The 27,200-nt window shown below is 32.2% G+C and overlaps 2 protein-coding genes and 1 non-coding gene across 3 annotated transcripts; 2 read left to right on the top strand and 1 right to left on the bottom strand.

Annotated features, from left to right (window-relative positions):
• Positions 1-3,662: 3,662 nt before the first annotated feature.
• Positions 3,663-3,769, top strand: LOC131182595 (small nucleolar RNA R71). The gene has a single exon (XR_009150859.1). It is a non-coding gene; the product is annotated as a small nucleolar RNA R71 (small nucleolar RNA).
• A 3,502-nt stretch (positions 3,770-7,271) lies between these two features.
• LOC110661422 (vacuolar-sorting receptor 1) lies at positions 7,272-16,073 on the top strand. The gene is made up of 12 exons (XM_021820049.2): positions 7,272-7,954; positions 10,355-11,047; positions 11,157-11,245; positions 11,400-11,469; positions 11,594-11,677; positions 12,182-12,258; positions 12,369-12,450; positions 13,417-13,499; positions 13,582-13,648; positions 14,323-14,451; positions 14,533-14,642; positions 15,644-16,073. Exons 1-12 carry the CDS (start codon positions 7,645-7,647, stop codon positions 15,740-15,742), a joined length of 1,893 nt encoding a protein of 630 aa, XP_021675741.2. The 5' UTR covers positions 7,272-7,644; the 3' UTR covers positions 15,743-16,073.
• A 469-nt stretch (positions 16,074-16,542) lies between these two features.
• Positions 16,543-19,264, bottom strand: LOC110661423 (transcription factor bHLH84). The gene is made up of 5 exons (XM_021820051.2): positions 17,797-19,264; positions 17,436-17,699; positions 17,178-17,243; positions 17,007-17,072; positions 16,543-16,860 (listed from the first exon to the last, which is right to left on the bottom strand). The coding sequence occupies exons 1-5, from the start codon at positions 18,388-18,390 to the stop codon at positions 16,768-16,770; spliced, it is 1,083 nt and encodes a 360-aa protein (XP_021675743.2). The 5' UTR covers positions 18,391-19,264; the 3' UTR covers positions 16,543-16,767.
• Between the last annotated feature and the right edge of the window lie 7,936 nt (positions 19,265-27,200).

The raw sequence follows: 27,200 nt of genomic DNA, 5'->3' as shown, positions 1-27,200 counted from the left end.
AGGCCAAGGGGCGACTCGCTTGAGGTTTGTACACAACATCACTATGCTTTAAAATTCATTGATAAAGTGAATGAAATATGCATTTTACTTTTGCTTTGAATTGTTGAAAGTTTATTTTGACCTTATTTATGATGTTTTGATTTAAATTGTGAAAGATATTGTGTATATTTGAAATGACAATGTTTAGCAAATTGTTAAGATAAGTTTTGAAACCACAGTGTCATGACCATATATTTGAACACCTCACTAGCACAACTAGTGGGGGTAATTAGTTTCAAATTTTGATTCATTCTCTGGAGAAGTGTTGAGATGTGCCAGTAGAAGAGGATGTGAATGGATATCCATATATTTGAGCTAGCTAGCCTTGTGATATGATTTCTCTTTAGCCTCTGGCTATTGAGATTCTATTTGTTTCGAATGGCATGATCTAACTGTGGGTTTTATGAAATGTGATTTGACACTTCAAAATGAAATTGTTTGGGATTAAAATCTCATAAATTATGTTTTGTATTTAACTCGCATGCTCAGTTCAAATTTTGAATAAATGTGATTTTATTTCTGCATAAAGATTATTTTAGTATGTTGTGTACCACTGAGTCCTAGTACTCAGCGATAGCTTCTATTGCTGTCGCAGATTTAGAGACTAGAGGAGCAGCAGACTGAGCTGCTGAGGTTTGAGGAGCTATCAGCTTGAAGTCTTCGGGTATAATTTATACCCTGCCTGTAAATATTTATTTTGATGTATGTATTGCACATAAATGTATGGACATGTAAATCGGTCTTGAGCAGTTTGTACAAAGTTTGTATTAATAAAATTTAGTTTGAATTTTCATACTGTAGATTTTGGTATGATGTATATATATATATATATATATATATATATATATATATATATATATATATATATTTTGTTGTCTTTAATGAATGAAAATGTTTTATTTTAATTTGAATGAGATTGATAGATATTATTTTAATGATGATTGAATTTTAGAAATTGACAAATGTTGACTGTTGAATTTTGATATTTGAGAAATTGTTGAGATTGATTGTAAAATTGAAGTAGTGGTTGAGAAAATTTTTGAAAGTGCTTTTTTTCAGGTATTTGAATAACTGTTTTTCTCAAAATACAGACGGAACTTTGGCAAAATTTTTATAAAATTTGTGGAGAAATAAAATGGACCAAAAATATTAACTAGTTTTAATTTTAATTAAATATTTTAAATACCTATTAGAAAATGCTCACCACTTAACAAAAGTAAGAAAATTATTTTAAAATCCCTTGTAGGGTACTTAATGAGTTATCGGTAGGTGAAGTTCGGTAGTTCATTAGGTATTCTACGGGATCATGTTATGCCTTACAGAGGGGTAAAGTGTGACAAACAACATCCAAATTAAGTGTATCACATCAAAGGTAGAAATTAATTTTCATTGACCTAATCAAGCACACAATGAATTTTATCAAAGCAATAAGAGATTAGAATCACTCCTCTTTGATGCATGCCTTTTCCCTTTCTTCACCAAACTTAACCTTCTACTCATTTCTTATGAACCTCATGCATTCTTCTTTTCTTTTTCTTCTTCTATACCTATAACCAAAAGAAAACAATGCCAATCAAAATTTGGGGAAACACTTCAACTAAATTTAAACTAAATATGAAATGCAACTACATATGAACAAAACTTAAAGAAATAACAAACTCAAAGGATATTAAAATTTATTGCTTGGGTTGCCTCCTAAGAGCACTTGTTTTAGGTCTTTATCTTGACAATTTCTAACTCTTCATAGAGGCTTGAAGATGAATATGTCACTATTGCCAACAGGTGTTCCAATAACTTTGTGCTTTCATTTCCTTCCTACTATAGTGAAAACACTCGTAACTTTGTTTAGCAGTCCAATATCACTTCAAGATGCAAGTTTTTTAATTTTGACCTTGGGATTCGACCTAAACTTTGCCTTTTCTTCCTCTACATCAACATCATGCACTACTTCCTACTCACAATTTTCCTTAATGGAATTGTCATTAAAAATATCTTTCAAATTAATTTTAGGCTCAACAAAAACCTCTCTTCGACATTTATCCACCATATCAATTCTAAAGCATTCATCTTTATTTGAAGGAAATTTAGAATCATTGAAAATATTGAAAGTTACCTCCTATTGGCCAACCCTAAGAGTTAATTTACCTTCAGGTACACTAATCAATGCTTTTCTAATGACAAGGAATGGGTGACCTAATATAAGAGGCACCTCCTTATCTTATTTCATGTCAAGCATAAGGAAGTCTACTAGAAAAATGAACTTGTCAACCTTCATCAGCACATCTTCAACTATACCCTTCAGGTAAGTGAATGAGTGGTCTGCAAGTTGTAGTGCAACAGTTGTAGATTTAATTTCATTTAACCCCAATTTCCTACAAACAGAGAAAGGCATTAAATTAATACTTGCACCAAGATCACACAAAGTTTTAGTAAATTCTACATTGCCAATATTACAAGGAATAGTAAAACTCCCTAGTTCTTTAGATTTTGGTGGCATCTTGTTTTGAATGATTGAACTACATTCCTTTGTTAGCATGACCATCTCATAATCTTCCAATTTCCTTTTCTTAGATAGAATCTCCTTCAGAAACTTGACACAATTTGACAATTGTGCTAGTGCTTTAGCAAAAGGGATATTGATGTGCAACTTTTTAAATATGTCAAGAAATTTAAAAAAATCCTTATCTTGCTTGTTTTTCAATAGGCGCTGAGGAAATGGAATTGGAGGCATATATAGCTTGACTAACTCCTTTTTCTTCTCCTTTGCATCAATAGCTTCTTTTTCAACTTCTTTTCCCTTCTCTTTCTTTTGTGGTTCCCCCAATTACTTTCCACTCCTCAAGGTGATTGCATTGCGTTGCTCTCTTGGATTTGTCTCTGTCTTAGTTAGCTATACATCTTGTGGTCTATTTGCTATCATATTGGCTAGCTGCCCCATTTACACCTCTAAATTCTTAATAGTAGCTTGCTAATTTTGTAAAGTCACATTCTGATTCTGGAAATTTATCTTCATCTCATTAATGAAATTCTCAATTGTCTTAGCCAAATTAGCAACTATATCTTCCAAACTTGATTTCTTCTCTGGTTGTGAAAAATTAGGTGGCACTCTGCTTTGATAGTTAGCCTGCTAATGTTATTGTGGTTGTCCTCCCCATGAAAAATTTGGGTGATTCTTCCAAGCAAGGGTGTATGTATCAGAATATGGATTGTTTTGCTATTTTCCAGAATTGCTTACATATTGAGCTTGCTCTTACACTAGTTGGAAGAATGACTTATTAATGTAACAATCCCTTGTTGTATGTGGCCCAATACAATTCTCACAAATAGGTGCTCTAGTGCTAGTAGTAGCTGCATTCACTGATATCTTGTCCAGTCTTCTAGATATAAAATCCATTTTAGTATTCAGTGTAATAATGGAGTCAACCTCATGAACTCTAGCAGCTCTCGTTGTTGTGCTCCTCTCATTAGGCCATTGATAACAATTATCAACTAACTCTTCCAACAGCTCATAACCCTTATCAATTGACTTCCCCTAAAGTGATCCTTCCGCTGTATAATCTACATTGCTTTTAGTATAACCATTCAATCCATTGTAGAAACTCTGAATCAACAACCACTAAGGTAATCCATGTTATGGACACCTTCTCACCAAATCCTTGAATCTATCCTAAGCTTTATAAAGTGTTTCCATATCCATCTGAGTAAACATCTGGATTTCATTTCTTAGCTTCACAGTCTTGGCTAGGGGAAAGAACTTGGCCATAAACTTTTTTGCCAAATCCTCCCATGTAGTGATAGACCCAGTTAGTAAAGAATTCAGCCATGCTCTTACTCTATCCTTTAGTGAGAATGGAAAGAGTCTCAATCTAATAGCATCATCTGAAACTCCATTAAACTTCAGTGTATCACATATCATGAGAAAACTCTCCAAATGGACACTAGGATCCTTATTTATAGTCCCTCCAAACTAACATGCAGTCTAAACCTTCTAAATAAGAGTAAGCTTCAGCTCAAAATTGTTAGCTTGCACTGGAGGTCTTGTAACGCTCGATGTAGAACCAAACACTGTTGGACTAATGTAATCCCGCAAAACCCTCCTTTGTTGCCTTGGAACTTGTTGCTCTTACTCTTCATCTACCACTTCTTCAATCACAACTCTAGAATTCATGTCCTCCATTTCAATATTAGCCTCTTTTTTAGCCTTCTTCCTTTCTCTAACTTGTTTTCTATTCTCTCTACAAGTTCTCTCAATTTCAGGATCAAATTTCAATGAGCTTGAGTCAACCAATTTTCTCATAAACCACCTGAAAAATAACTAAAGCAAAAACACAAAATTAAATTCAACAAAATAAAAATGCCTAGATTACCAATAAAATCAACTATTTTGAAATTAAAGTTGTCAATCCCTAGCAATGATGTCAAAAACTTGATATACATTCGCAAGTGTACGGAATCGTATAAGTAATACGGTGAAGAGTAATGTATCATTCCCATAAGGATTGTCTTTAATTACTAAAATTTATGTTAATTTTACTAATATCTAGACTATCAAATTGGATAAAATTCAAGAAATTAAAATTAAGCTAAAAATGAAATTAACTAAAATTAGAAATTAATTAATAAAAGCAATGAAAACTTTGTGTTTAAATTCAAATAAAAATGGCTAGGGATATTGATTTCTCTTGACTCAATAATTAATCTCAATTAATTTTGTCTAATAATCAAATTTAACTACTCTTGCAAGGGTTAATAATCAAAAGCATTTAATAATCTCTTCCAGGTATCATCAAACCTTCTAATTAAAGAATTAATTTCTATTTCCTAATAGAGAATTACTCAATTAATTAGAGCATTAAGAAGAAGAATATTTCAATAAAACTCCATAGACCCAATCTTAGTTTCTACTCTTAATTGAAATCTATGATAGTTATTATCCAATCAAACTCATAATCATGTTTTCTAACCATAGATTATAAATCTAACATCATTCAAGTATTTGGTCAAGATACTCAAAAGCATTAAATTAAAAAAAAAAAAAACTATTAGCAAAGTAGAGAAAATTAGATCAAAATCTAGAGATTAAATTAAGTCAAGTAACATCAAATCCCTAGCTTAAGCATTTAGCCATTCATTTTCTCAAGTATCAACTCAAAATCAATAAAAGCAAATCCAAATATCAAATTAACAAATGAGTTTCAAATAAAAGAAAAGAAATGAAAAGAATAAAAATAATAAACTCTAAGTGTGCTTGATGAAGAATTCTTGCTTTAGCCTCCAAATGCTCTAAGAAAACCATCTCCAATTTCTTGCTCTTTCTCAACAATGAAATTTTCTGGAGCGTTTGGCCAAAAGACCTCCGAAAACATCCTCTCCTCTTCTCTAGCTCAAATTTCTAATAACCCACTCTTTTGGATCCTTCTCCTACTTTTGATGATGTGTCAAAAATTTATTGAATGAAAAATAATCTCTCAAAGACAATCTCATAGCCAGCCATGCATGTAAGAGGCAATCTCATGCTGGCCATGCGCCCTATTATCAACACACAAGAAGCCATACTTGTGTCTTCAATCTCACAAGCAACCATGAGAATCTCATAGCTGACCATGAGATTTTCTGCTAAAAGTAGACTTTTTTTAATTATTTACTCTTCTTTATAATTTTTCCCTAAAAATAACAAACATCAATTAAAATGAAAGAAATTAACGTTTAACTAAATAAAATTATAAAATGTAATTAAAATTAACTAAAAGACTAAATATTTACATAGATTAATATAATTAACTCTAAAAAAATACTATATATCATTCTCTTTTATAGGTTGTGGAAACACTATATATATCAATTAAAAGTCTAATGGACTGAGCAACAGTAGAATGTAACTCTTTCCTTTTTTCAATGCTCAAGTGAAATTTTTTTTATTTAATTCACCTTTCGCTCTCTATCTCATTTTCTCTCCCTGTTCTAAGCAATCAAACTTATTTGGTGTAGAATTTCTACTCTTTTGCTTGGAGAGAGAGAGAGAGAGAGAGTGGGGAGAGATAAATTAAATAAAAAAAATATCACATGACATATCATATAGCAATTCAAGTATAAAAGGTTAAAATTTTTAAATTAATTTTTGAATTTTGAATAAAAATTATTTAATTTTTTTAAATTATTTAAAATTAAAAATTTCAAATATAATCAGTAATTAATATAAAAGTTTAAATTTATTTGTACGACCTATTTTATTTTATACAAATTATATGTTATTTTGTTTGTCAAAATGTTTTCTTATTAAAAGAAAAATAATTTAATTATCGAGTGTTATTTTGTAGTATAAATAATATAAAAATTTAATAATTTTATTTTAGTTTAATATACTAGATTCCTAAAAATAAAAATATAAATATATTTTTTTTTCATGTAAAAAAATAGATAAAAAATAATTATCTTATTTTTATTTTTGATGAAGACCAGGTGGCTGCCAAAAGCGCTGCCATTATCCGTGTTGACTAATTTGGTGGGATCTAACGGGTGCATTAGGTACACAACCGAAATTTTCTACTTCCCTCAATTACCAAATTGCCACTGTAGTCTTCATCATATTATATATATATATATATATATATATATATAATCCTACTCGACCATTGATCCAACTTTTGATACTCAATAAATATAATATGTTGGGATTAATTTTATATATTTTAGTTTATTTATTTTAAATAATATGTTCAAATTTATTTTTATTTTTAATACAATTTATTTTTATACTAACTTCATTTACAGATTAAATTTAATATTTAATAATTTTAGCGATAGTTTTAAAAATATATTATAATAACTAAATAATATTCAAATGAATTTAAAAATATTCAAATTAAAAATATCATTGATTAGCTTATACACATTATAATATGATATATATTTTGTTATATTTATAATTAAGTCTAAAGTGTTTCAAGAGAAATTTAATTTTAATTAATAAGAAAAAAGTATAATTTTTATAAATTTATTTAAAATATTTAATATTTAATTTAATTTAATTTAATAATTAGAGATATATCAGGCTAACTTTATTTTCCTTCTTATAGCCTAAATTTTCTCAAATGCAAGTAATGATAATGTTGTTTTTATTATCTAGATTTGGAAGTTTCTTGTAATAAATGGATAATATGGTCCTTTTCAATATAATTTTTGGAGTGATGGAAAAAGAAAAAAAAAGTTCTTTATTTGTCACTTGGATTTGCATTTCCTTCGTCTCCAGACTGATAGCGAAAGTACAAACAAAGAGAGACGAGCACTTTTCACGCAGCTGAAAAGAAAAGAAACAGAAAGAACCAATGCCCACCTACGCATATGCCACGATCAATCGAACACGCATGATTTCTTCAACTCCCCAAGAAACCCCAATAAGAAAACCACCCCACATCTTGGATTCTGTTTCCCAAAACACCTAACAACAGAAATGGCCTCTAGAATTTTTTTTCTTTTTTTTTTTTTAATTATGCTTCCAAAACAACATTTTTATTTATTTAGCTCAATCGATTGATCCGCAAAAGCAAAGCCCATAAAATTTTTATTTTTATTTTAATATTTCTTTTGAAATTGTTTTGGGACGAGATGGAGCTCAGAAGACCAGGTTTTAGTCTCTTTCTAGGGTTTTTGTATGTGTATTTGATGGTTCCTAATTCTCTAGCGAGATTTGTGGTGGAGAACAACAGCTTGAGGGTGACATCGCCGGAAAAAATAAAGGGGACGCATGATAGTGCAATAGGGAATTTTGGGATACCACAATACGGGGGTAGTATGGCAGGGACTGTGGCTTACCCTAAAGATAACAGTAAGGGCTGTAAGGAGTTTGATGATTTTGGGATTTCTTTCAAGTCTAAGCCTGGAGCTTTACCGACTTTTGTTTTGCTCGATCGTGGAGGTACTCCCTTTCGTTTTTTAGTTAATTTGATTGTTGTTGTGCATTGACACATAAATTCTTGATTTGAGTATGAGTTACCTTCTCGTTTCAAGCCAATTCGATTGTTTTTATGAGTTGTCGTGGCGTATGTGGTTTGGTTTGGTTATTTGCGAGATTCCATTTTGCAAATTTGAATAAAATTGCTTGTTCTTAAGCTCTTTTTTTGTAATCCGTAGGCCTGACTCAGTAGAGTGTGTGTGTGTGTGTGTGTGTTTTTTTTTTTTTCTTTTAAGTTTTGATTGCCGTTTTGATGTTGAGTGTTTAATTTTTATTTATTTATTTATTTATTAGTTGAGCACTTTTATTTATATCGGTTCTTTTGACTCAATGAAATTGGTTAATTAGGATTGCCTTGCATACTTTTAGCTTCTTTCTGGGCAGTGCTTAGGATTTTTTATTTTTTTTTATTCAGATAAAATTGGTAAATTATGGCGCATATAAATTTGCCATGCTCAACTTTGCTTGACCAGTTTGTCATTTTGGGATTTAGGTTTAGTTTGCTTGGTCGTTTGACTATGAAGGTAGTTTATTTTATTAATCTGGATTGATTTGCATGTTTTATATCTGTTGTCATTTTCAATAGTACTCTTTTCAGGATTTTGATTGTCCTGTGCTTTTGTAAGTAATTTGCAGTTGATCCCTTTCCATATTATTTTGGGAGTTTGGGGATATGACCGTTGTAATGAATGATTGATGATTGAGGAGCTATCCATCATCTAATTTGGGGTGAAGTGCTTGTTATTATTGTCTTTTTGGTCATGAGGCACTGTTGATGGCTAATTTGTTTAGCTTCACAGAAGAGTTACTCTTTTTTTTTTTTCCTTTTTTTAAGTAATTTTCTTTGTTTTTGCCCTTTTCGCTGATCAGATGACACCTATATTGTCGTTTTGATCAATCTGATTCATGATATGTGTTCGCTTTTTTTCAATTTATAGGGCCATTGAGCCCCTTATCTGATTAGTGTTTATTATTGATGATCTTTTTAGAATTCAGATTGCAAGTGTTTTATTTGGTGAATATAGGAGATGATGAGGGGTTTGAAGTCTTAGAAGCCTTGGATTGATTAAGCAGTGTTTGTTAGCTAAATTAAATTCTTTGTCTATATCTTTATGTTTTTGTTATTATTCTTTATGATCATGGGTACTTATATGTTGACTTTAATTTGTAGGATTGATTTTCTTTGTTGCTGGTCAAGGTCCAACTTTCTTACAGTTTTGACTTTTGATCTATGAGCAATTTAGCTTTTGGAATAAAGGTTTTAGGTATGATATTTTTTAGGTTGATTTTGAGTTTCCTCGTTTGAAATTTGGTGCAGTTGACTTGATTTCTTGGTACAGTAGTTAATTTGGTGATTACTTATTTAGTTATATGATTATATCCTTCTGATACTTTTTTACTTTTTATTTGTTTGCTAAGTTACTAATATTTTAAAGGTTTCTCTTTTAAATTGTTCTTATGCTTAATTAGCTCACTTGTACTAAAATCTATTGTTTGAGGTGTGAGATTATTTGGTTGATTGAGCATTATCACTAATGTGTTCTGATTTTAAATTTGCTGTTGTCTTGCTACTGCTGCTTTAACATAGGAGTAAAATGTGAATTTATTTGTATGGGTTGTTCTAATATCCTTTTTTTGCGGCTTGCATGAGATACAAGCACTTGATCTGTATGATTGAGATTATTTTTTGTTATTGAATGCAATTTGAAACCATCCTTTTGAGCTTTTTCATCATGTTGATGAATGATGAGTGTGATGTCAGTTGACGTAGGCAATGTAGGATACTTAGGGCTTTCTTTGAACAAGCTATAGAGTTCCAATGGGATAAAAGCTTTTTTTTTCTCCTCTGGCATTTGAAAATTTTCTATTCTTTGCTGTCATTTATGCATAATAGTGGTCCTCTTACTTGAGGGCTTTATGTTGAATTGCTATGATAGAACTGTCGTTCCTTAAATTGCAGTTTGTGGTATCTACCTATGTCAAAGTAGGCAATGTGCTGAACTGTGATAATTAGTTTTTTTTTTTTTTAGTGGAGAATGAATTCATAGGTGAATGAGTTGTTAATATCTAACTCAAGGTTCAACTGCCATCTTGAGACCGTGAGAGATTAGATTTGGGAGCCTGAACCTTTCTCTGGTGGTTTATCTGCTTCTATAATCTGTGCATATCAGTGTTACAATTCCTACAATGCGTTTTGAACCTACTTCTGTGAACTTATATACATATATATTATCCAAACATAGCTGAATTGAGGGGATTTTTTTCTTGCATGACTCTTTACGAAATGAAATTAGTGTTGACTGTTGAGTTAAAAAATGCAGCCATTGTGCAAATTAGCTAATGAGTGATTTTGGTGCTTTTTAGACTGCTTCTTTGCTTTGAAAGTTTGGAATGCCCAAAAGGCAGGGGCTTCTGCAGTACTTGTTGCAGATGACATTGAGGAGCCATTGATAACGATGGATTCACCTGAAGAGGATGGTTCATCTGCAAAATATATTGAGAACATAACAATACCATCTGCACTTATTGAGAAAAGCTTTGGTGAAACATTAAAGAAAGCAATAGCCAGTGGGGAGATGGTAGATGTGAATCTTGATTGGAGAGAAGCTGTTCCACATCCTGATGATCGTGTAGAGTACGAGTTGTGGACCAACAGCAATGATGAATGTGGGGTAAAATGTGATATGCTGATGGAATTCGTAAAGGATTTTAGGGGTCCAGCACAGATACTTGAGAAAGGCGGTTACACCCAGTTCACACCTCATTATATAACCTGGTACTGTCCTCAGGCGTTCACCTTGAGCAGGCAGTGCAAGTCCCAGTGCATAAATCATGGAAGATACTGTGCTCCTGATCCTGAACAGGATTTCAGCACGGGTTATGAGGGTAAAGATGTTGTTCTTGAAAATCTAAGACAACTCTGTGTTTATAGAGTTGCAAATGGGAGCAAAAGACCTTGGATATGGTGGGATTATGTGACTGATTTCCAAATCAGATGTCCTATGAAGGAGAAAAAATACAACAAAGAATGTGCTGATGGTGTTATCAGAGCCCTTGGTAAATAATCCTCATTGCATCTTCTCATTAAAAGGATTGCCTAAAAATGGGGAGACAAAATGGTGGTCATGTTTATTGATTTCTTTTCATTTATGTAATATGTGAACAGGGCTTGATGTTAAAAAGGTTGGTAACTGTATGGGAGACCCAAATGCTGATTCTGAGAATTCTGTTTTGAAAGAAGAGCAAGATGCCCAGGTAATTGTCTTTTATATAGTATAGGTTTACATTACTAATTCTATTAATTTTATGTCTCAGTATGTTTGATCTCTTTTTGCCACTCTGCAAAACTTTGAAACTTCTGATATTAAGTTCAACCATGCATAGCTGCTTGACAAATTCCTTCATGCAGATTGGGAAAGGATCAAGGGGTGATGTAACGATATTGCCCACTCTTGTTGTCAACAATCGACAATATCGAGGTCTGTTACTTTGTGCTTCTGTTTCTCGGATGCAAAGCCTTTATTATTATTATTATTATTATTATTATTATTATTATTATTATTATTATTATTATTATTATTAAACAAATGCATTTACTTGCAGGAAAGTTGGAGAAAGGTGCTGTTCTGAAAGCTATCTGTGCTGGTTTTGAAGAAACCACTGAGCCAGGTGTTTGTTTGAGTGGTGGTAAGTTTTCTCATGCTGTTCAGTGGGAATTAACATCGCTATTTTGATGCAACTATAAGACTTGATTTTTGAAGCTCACATAATAGAGGTTCATTCTTGAGAGTGGTCAACAATAGCGTGTTTGGTTTTGCTATTTCCCATACCTACCAAATTTGCATGATAAGAATTTGAATTAGAGAGTGAATAGCTATTTGCAGAATTTTATCAATGCAATTCAATAGCTATTTGCCAAAGCTTCAAATATATGCTTTTTTCGAAATTGGCTTTTGGCATCTGAAAATCGCCCATTTTACCAAAGAGAATTCCTTCAAATATTTTGTCTAAAAGTTGCTATTAGCAACAAGAAGCCAAAACATGCTCTAAATGTAAATACATACGGTTGAGGTGAGGACATATATAGTCACAACTCCAGCACATTACTTCTGTGCAACTAAAGTTGCGTAGTTGCAGTCTTATGCGACTTGTTATTCTTTTGTTTTTGATTGTGGAAACTTTCTGAGGCAGATGTTGAGACCAATGACTGCTTGGACAATAATGGGGGTTGCTGGCAAGATAAAACAGCCAACATTACAGCTTGCAAGGTAAGGGTAAAAACTTGCTGCAGTGCAGCTATCTCTATGTGCTTGTTTCTGGCTGTTGGGTTCTGTGTTTGTCCATGTTACCTAATTGACAGTGGTGTTTATTTGCTCAGGATACATTTCGCGGGAGGGTTTGTGAATGCCCTTTGGTCGATGGAGTTCAGTTCAAAGGAGATGGTTATAGCCACTGTGAAGGTGATTTTAATGCTTCTTGTTTTGTCAGTACAATTTTATGATGCATGATTAGTAAGCATCTTTCCAATTGATTTAGCAAATTTTAGGGCTTCTTCTGTGACTACTTTGAATTATTGTCTGAATTTTTTTAGCGTACGTTAATGGAAAAGGACTTGACATGATTATTCTGTTTGTATTTGGTAATATTACAAGATAAAACTTAAAATTAAGGAAATTTTTCATGCATTATAATTGAAGATACATAATACACTACAGATAGTTTTTGGGTGGTCAGTAGTCCTGTTGAAATCCAAGTCAACCTGAACATTGAAATGCATTGCGGTTAGTTTTTCCTGGATCAGTGAAATCTGCTTTGGAACTTTTCGGCCTTGTTTGGTTATGGGAAACATTTTTTTCCCCTATTTTCCTGTTATCTTTTCTCAGTTTTTTAAATTTTCATTTTGGAGTGGAAAAATGGAGGTTTAGAAAATTGTTTAATCATGTCGTCCATTTTTCATTTGTAAAATATTTTATTGGACTTTTTTTTGGGTTAAATAAGCGCCAAGTGCTATTGCATTGAAAATGCTAGGGTGTTTAAATCTATATAATGCAAAGTTGAAATAAAGGCAAAAAATAGGAAAGGAAGAAAAAGAAAGTGTGAGTAATTGGTGAGGGAGGATTATGAAACCTCCCTAGACTCAATCAATAGATTTTATGTCACTAGCATTATGGAGTTTGCATGTGAGTTCATGTGTTATGGGTTGGTGGGTCCTGCTCCATTAAACTAGTGAGAAATGTTGAACTGTGTATTTTGAAGATTGATTCTTTGGGTCTGACTCTCTGATGATACAGATAAATGTATGTGCGTGCATCATATATAAAGTGGTTTATTTATTTATTTATTTTTAGCTGAATGTCTAGAATACTTTTGTTCCTGAACTTCATATATTAGTGTTATATCCAAATCAAGTACTTTGCACTTTACAGTGAGTGGACCAGGGAGGTGCAAGATAAATAATGGAGGCTGTTGGCATAAATCTCGAAATGGACACACCTTCTCTGCTTGTTTGGTTAGTGATCTTTTACTTTCGCTAATTTTTTATTGTCCAGTAAATAAATTCAGGTTCAGCTTCTAATTATCCTGGTAAACAGGATATTGATGGTGGTAAATGCCAGTGTCCTGCTGGGTTTAAAGGCGATGGTGTGAGAAGTTGCGAGGGTAAGAGATGCTTACATATTTACTTCTTCTACAATTATTTTTACCAGGATTCTTAAACAATAATTCATTGTACATGAGTATGGTGTCTGACTTTGAGGCATAAGGCTTGACAGAAAAAGAAGTCACTCTATGTTGTAATAGAGAATAAATTTCAGACATGCAGAAGGAATGTGTTTTTTGGTCTTATTCTTCAAGGGGATGCAATAAGAACCCGGTGTCTTCCCACAATTTTGGAACTTTTGTCTGGTGTCTATTTTACTTCCCAGTAAGAGGCTATTTTTGCCCTTATGGTAGTTCTTGGCTTAGGATGAGTTGTTGGCCTTGCAAAGTGGTCCTTTCTGACTTGCACAGGATCCTGCAGGCTTCAGCGATACTTGGCTCAAATTTACTGTTCAGTTGCAGTATAACTTCAGAAATATTTTGTTCCTGTTGCCGCAGTCAGCAGTAGTTTTATAGTAATAAAGCAAAATTTCAGTATAAGGCCATTGTTTCAGTTTGAAAAACCTAACTATTTTTGGACAATCGGGATGCTCCAATGCTTTGAATAGTGAGCTTGTGTTATGTCAAGACAATTTTGTTAACCTGGATTGCAGTTGAAGTCATGTCAAAGAGAAACTGCGAGTTGTCAACAATCTTGATTGATATTATTTTGTCACTTCTTATTGACCATGCAGATATTGATGAATGCAAAGAGAAGAAAGCCTGTCAGTGCCCTGAATGTAGCTGCAAAAATACGTGGGGTAGCTATGATTGCACTTGCAGTGGAGATCTTCTTTATATGAGAGACCATGATACCTGCATAAGTGTGTTCAAACCATAAACCTAGCTAGTCTGTGTAGAAACTTAAATACTACTTGCTTTGTTAACACTTCGATCAATGTCAGGTAAGAGAGGCACTGAAGTGAGGTCAGCATGGGCTGCTTTCTGGGTCATTTTGATAGGCTTAGGAATGGCTGCTGGTGGAGCATACCTCGTCTACAAATATAGATTGAGGGTAAGCGTAGTGGTTTTTTTTTTTTAAAATATTCATTTATTTTCTTTTTTAAATTTTTGGTGGGGTATTTTATCTCCTCGGCTGGACGTGTATTATTGTAAAAACTTTGAAATTATGGTGCTATCGCTAACTGTTGCCTTAATAATCGCCACTTATGATAATGAAGTCATGAGGTTTACTGCTATGGTATGTTTAGAAGCAGCATAAGGAAAGAGTAGGTTCTATTGGCCTGTGGAAACTGGAATTTTTGTTAGTCATACATGAAATTTCTGAAGTAAAAATCTGGAAACAGTAAGTTCTATTGGCCTCTGGAAACTGGAACGATTGTTAGTCATACATGAAATTTCTGAAGTAAAAATCTGGATAAAAGGCAATTTGTTGGTCATTGATGCACAAGTCATGGGTTTGCAATCAAGATGTTGCAGAGTCAAGGCCTAAGTGCAACCTCTTAATGCAGAAAAGTTGGATGACAAGACTGTCTCCAGAGTCCAGATTTCCCTTAGAAGACAATTTTTCATGTAACCTAACTATGTCATGGTATTCTTACTATTAGTAGTATTTTAGCATTTTCTTTCAATGCTGACACAGCTGGAAATTATTAGTTATGCATCTATAGTAGACTTATAATGAAGTTCCAAATAAGAAAGACCTTGTAATGAATGCTGGATAAATAGTTATGCCTGTAACCTGTTGTTAGAGCTGCATATGATTAGCGGTATTTGACAGTGATTCCAGTCAATAAGTTTGGCTTGGTCTGAAGTTTGTGGGTTCGGGTTTTAGTCTTGTATTTGAAAACCACTGCCAGGCCAAGTATATGAGACTAGGATAGGCCATATAAAGGAGTATCTGTACTGTTTACCGAAAAAGAAAAAAAGAGGAGTATCTGTGATGTAGTTTGTATCGTGATGTTTTCATGAAAATTTTGATGCCTATTTTCCAGTATTCCAGCATTGCATTTGACAAATATCTAGTTAGTTGACATTTCTCTGTTGGTTTTGCAGTCTTACATGGATTCTGAAATCAGAGCTATCATGGCACAATACATGCCACTGGACAGTCGAGCAGAAGTACCAAGCCATGTCAATGACAATCATGCCTGAAAATGACAAGCTCCATTATTGATCTTCAAGGATTTCAAGTAATGCTGGGTTGATGTGGTTCATGCCATACATTTTCTTTTTGGAGTAAAGGATTATGAGCCTGAATTTTATGCCTGTAATGTATATGGACAATACAAAAAAAAGTGCAGATTAGATGTCTTGTTTACTGGAACCATAACATGCTTAACGGTTGAAGTAGGGATTGGATTTAAGGCAGATTGATAGGGATGTGGCTGCAACGTTTTAGAATTTTCATTCTCATCCCTAAATCTAGCCACTTAATTTATATGGTGATTCTGTAATTCATTAACAATGACCCTTATTTTTTTGAGCCTGTGATAAAAAAAATGACCCTTATTTTTTTGAGCCTGTGATCATACCTACGTGTACGGATGATCAAAGATTGTGTTAAAAGTATACCTTTGCCTAGTCCAATATGCCTGCCATTGTCCATTCTACGTGGCTTGAAGTGCTGCAATACTCCGAAGATAGAAACTTGGGCAGCCGAAGCTTTATTGTCTAATGGAGTTTGTTGATGCAATTGCATATTTCTGTGTTATTATAGATAGCCCTCTATTTCTTGGATTCGGGTATTTACCTATGTAGAGATCAACAAAAATAACCTTATGCAAGTATTTAGATTAGATGGTTTAAGCTCAGTTGGCTAGGTTTTGGAAATGTAGATCGAGTTCTTCTGGTTAGATATCAGATGGATAGCATTAGCACCTGATCGGTTCATTTGTATGCATCTCCTCATGAAAAAGAAGTTAATTTATTCTAAAGAACAAACTCTGCTCCAATAATATTTACTAAACAAAAGTGACAACATGAATAATTTGATGAATTTTCTTGATGATTTCTCCTCTTGAATTTTTTGCTATAGGAGGAACGCTCTATGCTCGTGCACAATATACCCGTTCCAAAATGTCATTAAAGATTGAACTTTTTATTATATTATAGATATGTAACTTGATATATGTTATTATCAGAAATCCAAATCACCACTCTCTTTTTAATTTCAACCTTCATCTTGATGTGCTGAGCTTCAGATCAAGTCCAATGTCCATACCGTTATAAGCAATGGGGGCATACATCCAAAGATCATCAGAACTTAGCCGCTACAGAAATCAAAACAACAACAAAATTGAAAAGTTGTGTCAGAAAAACCATTTCCAGATAAATTTTCATATCAAAACGCTGAAAATGATTTTATTGATGCATTTTGTGGCCTTTCATGTAGAGAAGGATCCCTGTTTGTTCTTACCTTAATTTGAAGCTGCAAAAACTTAACATAATGAACTGCTTCTTCTAGCATTGTACTAATATCAACCTGCAATTTTAAAGATTCATTCTTGTAAATTTTTCAAAGAAGTTAAAAATTTCAAAATCAGTGACATTTTCTGATGGTCTAATGAAGTGTGTACTGCTTAATTACCTTTGTTCCATTAGGCACAAGGTTCTGTAGAATTCTCAGCCTCTCATTTATTCTTTCTCTTCTTTTCTGCAAGACACAAAGACCCATCAATTTCTGTTACATTAACTGGCCTAGATGCAGCACAAATTTCACCAAAATTTTGTTTGTTTAATACATAACAGTTCAGTATGCGAGTGCATGCAATGTGGGAGACTCATGGGCGCGGAGTCATTTCTGTTACTGAATCAACGAGGTGTAGCTTTAAGAGAGGTAGTTTACCCTTGCATAGAGGCTCTGGGGATCAGTCGCCGCCCCTCTACTGGCTCTCGTTTTGCCATTCAAGTTGAGGGCTGAAGTCCCTTTCGAGCTCAAACTTGAACTAGCTCCTCCATTGTGCGTATGGGATGAATTTGAGTCATCCTCCGAGCAGCAGCTACTTGAGGCTGGCCCATTAAGGCCTGCATTACTCTCTTCATCACTGTTGCTGCTCGAGATTAACTTCTGGCTCTTCTCAGGCCTTACATTCCTCTTGTTCTTTTGAGCCTGCATTATAAAAATCACCATTACAAGATGCTTTATAAACTAATTTCTACACATTCTACTTAAAAAACACAACACTAAATTCTGTTTCTTTACTCACATCTCCTGCACTCGGCGATCTTTTCTTAGAAATCTCAGATTGGATGTTGCTTTTATCTTCTGTCGTCGATGGTTCTGGCGCCAGCATCTCTTGTTCCTTCTTGGGCTGCAAACTGTTATCAGGCAGATCAGCAGCTGAAGGCTGCTGGTTTCCACCAGATTCTTCCACATTGCCATTGCTTATTTCCTGGTTCGAGCAGTACTCGTCGCCTTCAACAAGATACGAGTCAGTATTTGTCACATCTCCCATACAAAAATCCATAGACATGGAACTGTTATTGTTAACCAAAACTGGATGAGAATCACTCAAGTAGTAGCTCTCCTGACTTGAGGTGGGAAAAAGAAAACTGCTGCCTCCACTATAACTACTACTCCCTTGTGAAAATTTGTAGAAATTAGTATGAAATGAACCTTCATCGACTCCAGCCATGTTCATTTCTGATTTATGGTTAGACCAGAAAGAAGATAGAACTCCCAAGCTTGAACTTGAATCATTATTACCGAGCAATTGTGCCAAGAAATCAGCCTCCTTGCTGGTGTACACATCACTAAGAGAGCTCCACTCTCCCTCCAAAGTGACTCCAATAGGCTCCATTGATTTTCCTGTTAATTCCTGTTCTTGGCTAGCCTATTAGAGTGTTTATTTGATGTCAAGCAGTTTGCAGAAGCTTGAAAAACTCGATGCTTGAAAAGAAAACAGGACCAATGAGAGGTATTTATACCCAACAGGAACCAAGAATGTTTTGAAAGCATTGACTTAAGCTTCTGCAACAATATCTTAATTTCATTATTGGCAATTAATAGTATACAACAAGTTCTTAATTCTTTGTAACGGGGCCGAGTACAACTCATCAACAGGACTGAATTGAAGCAATTATGGAGCTAAAATATTACGCAAACTTCCATATCAGCAGGATTAAACACGTACCTTGTACTTGACTAAAAGACACATGATGAAAAGAATTGATGATTATAAGACTAAAGAGGAGGAATTAATTAAACTGTGTTTCATTGTGCATATAGTTAGGATCAGAACTGGTCAATTTTTTCAGGCAGGGGGGGCTGAGAGAGAGAAGTGAGATTTGGTGATGGAAGAGGAAAGAGAATCACACCTGGCAATAGAGAGACGTGGGGAGATTCTTGGTTGAACATTTGCTTAAAGAAATTGAGGTAAACGGGAATGGAGATGACATATCAAATATAGAGGACGGCTAATGATCGTGGAGAGAGATGAGATGAGACTACGTAATTGACATTCTCATAAACTGCCTGGAACCAGACAGTGTATCAGTTTACTGTATTCTTTTGTCGCCAGCTGCTTTCTTCTTCAAATCCCACCAAGCGTTCCTTGAAGTACTGTTGATACAATAATACGAAAATAAATGTCATAGGTCCCAAGGCTGTGCAACACTGCCACTTTCTTATGGCTATATTCGCCGCTTAGTATAATTTTGAGTAACAGGGTATCTGCGAATTCACAGTGCTACACAGGATTGCGAGAATTTCAAGAATGTTTTCTGCAGTAAAACAAATTTGAGAGAGATTTTTAGAGAAATTATGTTTTTAAAGGAAGATTTTCTCTGTTTATATAAGTAGTTGGTGGTGTCTATTCAAAGGGACACAAACACAGCGGTTATTTATGTATATCTCAACTGCTAAAAACTGACAAAATTCAAATTCAAACTGAATTTATCCGTTGTAATTTTATTTTGAAAATTATCCAGCAAGTACTCGATTAGAATCGATCCTCTAAGGACCTGTAATCTCTTTTTTTTTTTTTTTTTTTTTTTACTGAAAAAAAATAAGTTATATGATTTTTGTATTTAGGTGGTATTTTTGCTGCTAAATCTTTGAATTGTTAATTATGAATGGTCTTCTGTCTTCCCATCAAACTCTAGGAAGCATAAAGGAAAGTTGGGGGCTAAAATTAAATTATTCAATATTTATATGTTAATTATGTCCTTATAAAACAAGATGAACACTCATAATAAAACAATTTCAAAAATTATTATATTGTTTATAACATATTATAACAAATATTGTTGCTTTTTAATATATAAGATTAAAATAAAAATATGTGATTAATTTTAATATATTATAATAAATAGGACTCCAGCTTTCCAATTTTCGTTAGTTGATGGTGTTAAGCATAATTCTGATATTTTTATATGTTCGCAGACAAGTCATTAATCATCACCTTGATAATCATCCATAATTCTAATAAAACCCTAACGCGATTTCACACTGCATGAGCTGTAAGATAATGCTTTAAAAAAAAAAAAAAGTATTGGCAGCTAAACCCAAATTAAATCCCTATTTATTAAACTAAATAAAGTCAGACAACCCACCTTAAGTTATATATATATATATATATATATATATATATATAACTTGAATTAAACAGCTTATAATTTTGCAGAGGCGAAGCGCTCCTAATTTTTCTTTCACAGTGATCAAATGATCAACCTCACTTAAAGAAAAGTTATTATCTCTTTTATAGCTTACATTCAATGTAAAAATATCATATATATTCCAAGCTATAGGATCTAAATGTGTAATTTAACTTAGAGATTACAAGTAAAAAAAATATATTTTTGACTGCACGTTATTATAAGCTTGATTTTATATTAGAATGAGCATAATTATATAATTATTAGAATAATTATTTATGTATAAATTCATATATTCATTATATATTTTTAATTAATTTTACAAAAATTTTGAGACAAATAATTCATTTGATAATTATAAAATTAATTTTTATATAATATCGAGCATATATAAGATGCATCCTATCATTTTTATTACATCGAGAGAATACATGTGTTTATATCATTGGGAAACCCTAGATTATAACCCCGATCAAAGTTAAGTACCTAATTAATTAGTCATGATATAATTTACCTGCATAAGATAAAACCCTGCTGCAAATATGAAGATAACATTATATATAACAAAGATGAGGAACAAAACCCAAAAAGAAGAAGAACTTAAGTATATACAGTGACCACACGAATAACATAACCCTAAACTACAGAATACGGAAGATGAAGAAGAAGACGTAGCCAACTGAGATTCCGGCGAAGTTTGCGCGTAAAAAACAGCATTTTTGTTGTTGATCGACAGAAATGTTAGAGGCGCCGGCCATTGCACGATCTCTTGTAGGGTTGTATGTAATAAAAGTTTATCAAAAAATAAACAGAGAGATTATATATATATACAAAAGTAGAGGAGGAATAAAATCTTTGCATTGCAGCAGTATTGGAAAACTGTTGTAATCCGATTATGTTCCTTTCGTTGTTTAATTGATCAGAAGATGGGAATATTAATTGCAATTTGATCAGAATGAGAATGTCAAATTTTTTATTTGCTTTTTCTTGATTCTTTGGCCTGCCTGCACGACCTTGGTTATGGACATCTTGTGGAAAGCCTTTTTTTTTCTTTTTCTAGGTGAAAGCTGATGCACAACGCCCTCTCCCTGCCCATTAAAACAATTGCAAAGGACACTTCATCATTATGTGTATAATGAATTTATAATCTTGTTTTTTATTTTAATTAAGTTTTTCAAGAGGAAAGAATATCGTTATGTATTGAACTTTTAATTATTTTTTTTTTTATCAACCACTAGTATCTCCATCGCATATACACATGAGACTAATTTATACTCGAATTGAGAATGGTATTCAAGTAAAATCTATCTAATAAAAATAGCTCTAAAATTCAAACTCTTGACCTTATACGTATAATTTAGTTCCGGTCACTAATTCAAACACTTATTGATATATTAATTATTTTCTTTATATGTAAGAAAATAATGAATTTATTATTTGAATAACTGTATTGAGATTCCTTGATTTAAAAATTTTTAAAAAAAGAAAATACACCATTATTTAAATTAATGGAATCACTCAATTTAAAACAAATTTTTAATACAAAAATTAAATTTATACTTGATATAACTTGATCTAATAGCTAAAAATATATTACTCAACTAGCAGAATAAAGTTCGATTTTTCACTCTCTCAATTCCTCTACTAAAAAAAAAAGGTAAATTTATATTAGCTTCAACTCATAATTAAAATGTGCGTGTATATATATATCTCATCATTGCCGCTATGGGATTAACATTTTTTTTATAAGAAAAAATTTTTTATAAATTCAGAAAAAAATTTAGTTTGCAACATCAAACTAATCTAATTAATTCAGGATGATACAAACTAAATGAAAAAAACTGAAAAAAAAAAAAAAGAAAACAAAACGGTTCAAAACACAGAATACAGACGGACGTTAAGTTTATTACCCATGGTGAATATGTAGACTTACACATGGATCGTAGTTTAATCATCTAGTTCTTATTGTAGTTTTTCTAAGCAGAATAATCAAATAATAAATTTGCAGTATCCCAATTGCTCATGGAAAGTTGAGGGAAAATGCAAGCGCCTTCCGAATGATTTTAATGTTGATTGATTAATTGAAAGGCAGGACAATCCCAATGCACTCCACAAATTATATGCCAATGCCAAGAACTATGTGTGGCTCCTCACGCCAAGATTCATTTTATATTTTTGTATATTTCAAATTCAATTTAAAGCAACACTTTTTTAATTTAAAATTTAATCATCAATGAAATATATAATAAGAGGTAAATATATCCTTTCGCTACTCTCATTTTTTTTATTCAAAATAAAGTTATATAATAAAAAGTAATTATATTTTTTTATTATTTTTAATTTTATAGTTGATAAATAAGAAATTTAAACTCGAGATTTCATCACTCTTTATATCTTTAAAGATGAAAAAAATTAATTAGACTGCTTGATTTGAAAATCAAATTACTACATCATAACATAAAATACAAAAAAAATAAAGATATCAAAAAACTACTTAACCTAAAAACTTAAGTTTGTGGGTGAGTGCTCCAAGAATAGCTAATTTTATATTTCTAACAAACCTTGCACGCGAATGTCCTCCAGACTTGAAATATGAATAGGCACACATAGACCCACTTTACCTTAATTGAAATGACTAATTAATAAATGAGATCGTCAAAACTTCAAACCTCTCCATTGTGATATCATATCAAGAAACTACTATACTAAAAACTTGGAGCTTGTAGGTGATTCGAGCTTTAATTTTACTCCAGCAGATGATAGTTATGGCTACAATCCATATAGAATTTTAGGGATGCATAATTGATGGTTCTCCATGATACATGATCTAATTACTCCAATCCTGCAAAAGATCAGCAAAATCAATAAAATTTTGAAGGTGTTGGCATTGAGGATATAATGCGTGGTGTATATATATATAATTAGGGGTGTGCAGTTTTCGGTTTAAACCGAAAAACCGAACCGAACCGATTAATTCGGTTCAATCGGTTCGGTTTTAAAATTTAATCGGTTCGGTTCGGTTTATAATTTTGATAATTTCGGTTAATCGGTTCGGTTCGGTTATTTTCATAAAAAATCAAAAAAACAGAACCGAACCGAAATTATTAATATATATAGGAAATCAAAAAAAATCGAATCAAATTGAATCGAACCGAATCGAACCGAACCGAAATCAAAGAAAACCGAACCGAACCTTAAGATTTTTTAGTTTTGATTTCTAATTTTTTCTGTTTTTATGTTTTTATTATTTAGATTTAATGTTAAAAAAATGAAATTTTATAAATTTCGGTTTGATCGGTTTAAAACCGAACCGAACCGATATTTATCGGTTTGATCTGTTTAAAACCGAACCGAACCGATATTTATCGGTTCGATTCGGTTCGATTTTCTCTTATCAATCGGTTCGGTTCGGTTTTAAAAATTTTTTATTTTTGATTTTCAGTTTTATCGGTTCAGTTCGGTTCGGAACCGAACCGACCGATTGTACACCCCTATATATAATAATCATCAAATATGTGGAAATTATAATTAATTATATAACCAAATTTTATACGTACTTGCATATACATATGAGGAGGCAGGAAAAAAATGTAAAGCTTATAATAATATATCTTGCTAGCTTTAATTAGGTTTTGCGCGTATAAGAGCAATAAAAGTCAAGAATCCCAAACAATAAATTTTCATTATCGATTATATAATATATATATATATATTGGTGATGAACAGGAAAAACCATGCACACAGCCTCTCCCCCAACATTAAGTATTTCTGTTTTCTTAAAGACATGTCTCTTGTTTTTAATTGGTTAATATATGGGCACGTTTCTTGTTTAGAAATTAAAAGGTCCTTTCATTTACAAGCTATAACAATCATATATTTTAACAAAATATTTAAAGTTTACAATTTTTTATTTACTGAAAAATCATATAATTCAATTTGACAGAAAGAGAATTTCTTTTTTCTTCAAATTAATTGGGTTTGAAATTTTTGTAATTCGTTGATTAGCTATGATCTATTCCAATCTAACTCAAAGATTAATTGATCAAGACAATTTCAAGCGTAAAAGTTAGAAAAATTATCGTGTTTGTAAATCCAACTAATAGAAAATCATGAATATAATATTTATCTAAAGGAACTAGCATGATTTTTGTAATATATCATTTATTAATTGATTAAATATATACAATCAATTGTAAGAAAGACTTTAAAAATTAAAAAAAGCTTACCTTGTTAAAAATGCATGGTGTAGTGATATATATATATATATATATATATATATTAGTTAAATGTTTATGCTATGTATAAATTTAATAAAAATAGAGAATAGTAGAATTTGAAATATAAATAATGAAAAATAAAGCAAATCAAAGAACGAATTGAAACTATTAGATGGTAAAAGAAAGTTATTAATTCTTAAATAATACAAAATGTTAACTATTTATTGGTAATATGGTAAAAGAAAGTTTAGTAATTCTAAAAATCAATGGTGAACTGGACCTATTGGCACCAAGTGAAGTAAAAAGGACTTCACTGTGGTGATAATTTTTCACATTGACCAGTGGGGCCAATGGTAATTTTACACTAGAATCCAGTGGGGATCCTAGGCCTTTAGTCCTTCGCTTTTGAATTCTTACACTAGAATCCAATGGGGATCCTAAGCCTTCAAATTCCTGTTTTTGTAATTCAAGGTGATGATTTTGGTTAGAAGTGGATGGATCTGATGGACTAATTCTGGATGTAATGGATTTGTATAAAATTTGGTTTTGTAAAAACTCAATGAATGATTGAGCTACCATGATATGATCCTCATGATATTTAATTCTGCTAAGGAGGTCAGCCACATATTTATTAGCTTCCTCGAACTCAATACAAAGTGCATTGAGAGCTGTTACTCCCAACTTTTTGTTTTGTATTAAAGTCCAAAGATTGTCTAATAAACATTGGTGTCTCTCTGTGGGAACATATGCAGTTCTGGCTACATTAATTCTGAATTTTTGAGCAGGAGTTTTGGAGAGGACTATTGGTCCAAAGTGGACTAAATCACCATTATTGGATGATTCTGCCATCTGCAAAAACTCACAAGGGTTAATTTGTAATAAGCAGTAATCAAAAAATTGATTTTTGAAAACAAGCTTGTTTAATGAAATTTCTTTTTGTAAATGTCTTGTTTCCTGTTCCAAAACATTTATTTGATTATCAAAAATGGAATAAGCCTTTATGATATTCAAATTCTTTGTTTTGGGTTTTTCAACAAAAGGAAAAACAAGATTTTGGTTTTTTGTTTTAAAAGAAATACTATCATAGTTGACTTTGTAGGGAGTAATCAAATTGATAAAAGGCGTCCCTAAAATGACACTATGACTGATATCTTTTATTAAAACAAATGAAGTTTGTAGAAGAAGATTTGAATTAGCTATTGAAGCCTTTGTTTTGTAATTAATTTTGATTTTGGAATTGTTTGCAGTTGAAAGGTTTTCAGTAGTTTTTTCTTGGAATTTTTCTGGAACAATGCCTTTTTTAATACAATTTATATCTGCACCTGTATCAAATAAGGTAATTGTATCGATATTGAAATCTTTTGAAAAAACTATCGAAATTTTTATCAAATATTTTCTGGAAGAAATCTCATTAAGGATGAAGAGAAATTCTTTTGTAGGTTTTTCAAGATTTTGAATTTCTAAAGTATTTTCTTCGTCTTCTTCTTCGACTTCTTCATTGATTTGTTTTGAAAGTAATTTTTGAAGTGTTTCTGAGTCCTGTGCCTGTTTTTCCTTAAGCTCATTAAGCTCAATCTTAACAGCTTTTATTTCTTCCTGGAGGCTTTGGACTGAAACAGTTGGTTGTTTTGAAGTCTTCTTCCTACCCAACATGGCCGTAAGGTCATATGTGTTTTTTGTAATAGAGGGTAGAATAGAAGGTTTTTGTATTGGCGGTTCTTCAAAGGTTTTTAAAAGTTTTCCTAAAAATTCCTTTTGTAGTTGAGAATCTTCAACCTGTGTAAGGATTTCTAAGAGTAACTTCTGGTCTTTTGAAAGAACATTGATTTTCAATTTTGGTTTTGTAAACAGTTCATTTTCTGTTTCAGAATCTGAACTTGTGATTAATTCATCAATTTGTAATCCTTCTTCATTTTCTATGGGTTCAGAATTACTGGACTCACCTTCGGTTTCAACTAAAAGAGCAGTTATTTTATTAATAACTTCTTCTTCTAATTGCAACTCATGAAGTTTTTTGTTTAACTTGCAAAAATTTGCAGTGTGGCCTTTGTTACCACATTTGTAGCAAGTTAAATTTTTGATCTTTGATTTGGATTGAGGACTAGGTTTACTAGTCTTTTTTGAAAGTTTTTTGTAATAGGAATCTTTTTCTGGTTTTGAAGAGTTTTTGTATTTTTGGGATGATTTTTTGTAAGGTTTTCTGCTACAACTTCCTCCACAATCTGGAGTAGGGTTTTTGGTTCCTATTTCAAATTGTTTGCAGAAAGATCCTAACTCTTGGCGAGTTTTTCTCATTTCCCATTTTAAATGTTTTTGTAATTTCAAATCCTGACAAATCTTTAAACCTTCTTTTTGAGTGAGATTGACTAGTTCACCATAGGTTAATTTATCATACGGGATTTGATTTCCAAATGCTTCCTTGATTTTATTCCTAACTTTTTCTCCTAAAAGGATCGAAAGTCCAGCAAGGAATTTTTCTTTCCAAAAGGGCTGATTAGAATCTTTTCTAAGCATTACCCTAGTAAGAAAAGTGTTTTTGTAATACTGAAAATCACTCAGTTTTTTGCATCTAAGGTTTGAAAGGAGTTCGGCATTCTTATCCTTAAGATGAGATGGGTCACCTACGAAATGTAAGGAGATTATTACAATCAAAGTGGCTACTACATCTGGGATTGGTTGGCCTAACTCATCAAGAATTGGCACGCCATCTTCTTGAGTTTGTATGGATTCTAGAATTTCATATTTTTGTAGGTTCGTGAGATGATAATCCCACCATCCTTTGAGCTGTCCTGAGAATC

Source organism: Hevea brasiliensis, chromosome 8 (genome assembly GCF_030052815.1).
Source record: "Hevea brasiliensis isolate MT/VB/25A 57/8 chromosome 8, ASM3005281v1, whole genome shotgun sequence".
NCBI lineage: Eukaryota > Viridiplantae > Streptophyta > Magnoliopsida > Malpighiales > Euphorbiaceae > Hevea > Hevea brasiliensis.
Note: the sequence above shows the minus strand (reverse complement) of the source record. Positions and strands in the feature narration are given on the sequence as shown.

Excerpts from the sequence above, each read along its gene's own strand:
- LOC110661423 (XM_021820051.2), bottom strand. The coding sequence starts at position 18,390 with ATGGAGCCTATTGGAGTCACTTTGGAGGGAGAGTGGAGCTCTCTTAGT. Across the intron at positions 17,244-17,435 it reads CCCAGAGCCTCTATGCAAGG|AAAAGAAGAGAAAGAATAAA; the intron begins GTAAACTACCTC and ends TGTGTCTTGCAG. Across the intron at positions 16,861-17,006 it reads TTTTGCAGCTTCAAATTAAG|CGGCTAAGTTCTGATGATCT; the intron begins GTAAGAACAAAC and ends TGATTTCTGTAG.
- LOC110661422 (XM_021820049.2), top strand. The coding sequence starts at position 7,645 with ATGGAGCTCAGAAGACCAGGTTTTAGTCTCTTTCTAGGGTTTTTGTAT. Across the intron at positions 11,678-12,181 it reads AGGTGTTTGTTTGAGTGGTG|ATGTTGAGACCAATGACTGC; the intron begins GTAAGTTTTCTC and ends TTTCTGAGGCAG. Across the intron at positions 12,259-12,368 it reads CCAACATTACAGCTTGCAAG|GATACATTTCGCGGGAGGGT; the intron begins GTAAGGGTAAAA and ends TTATTTGCTCAG.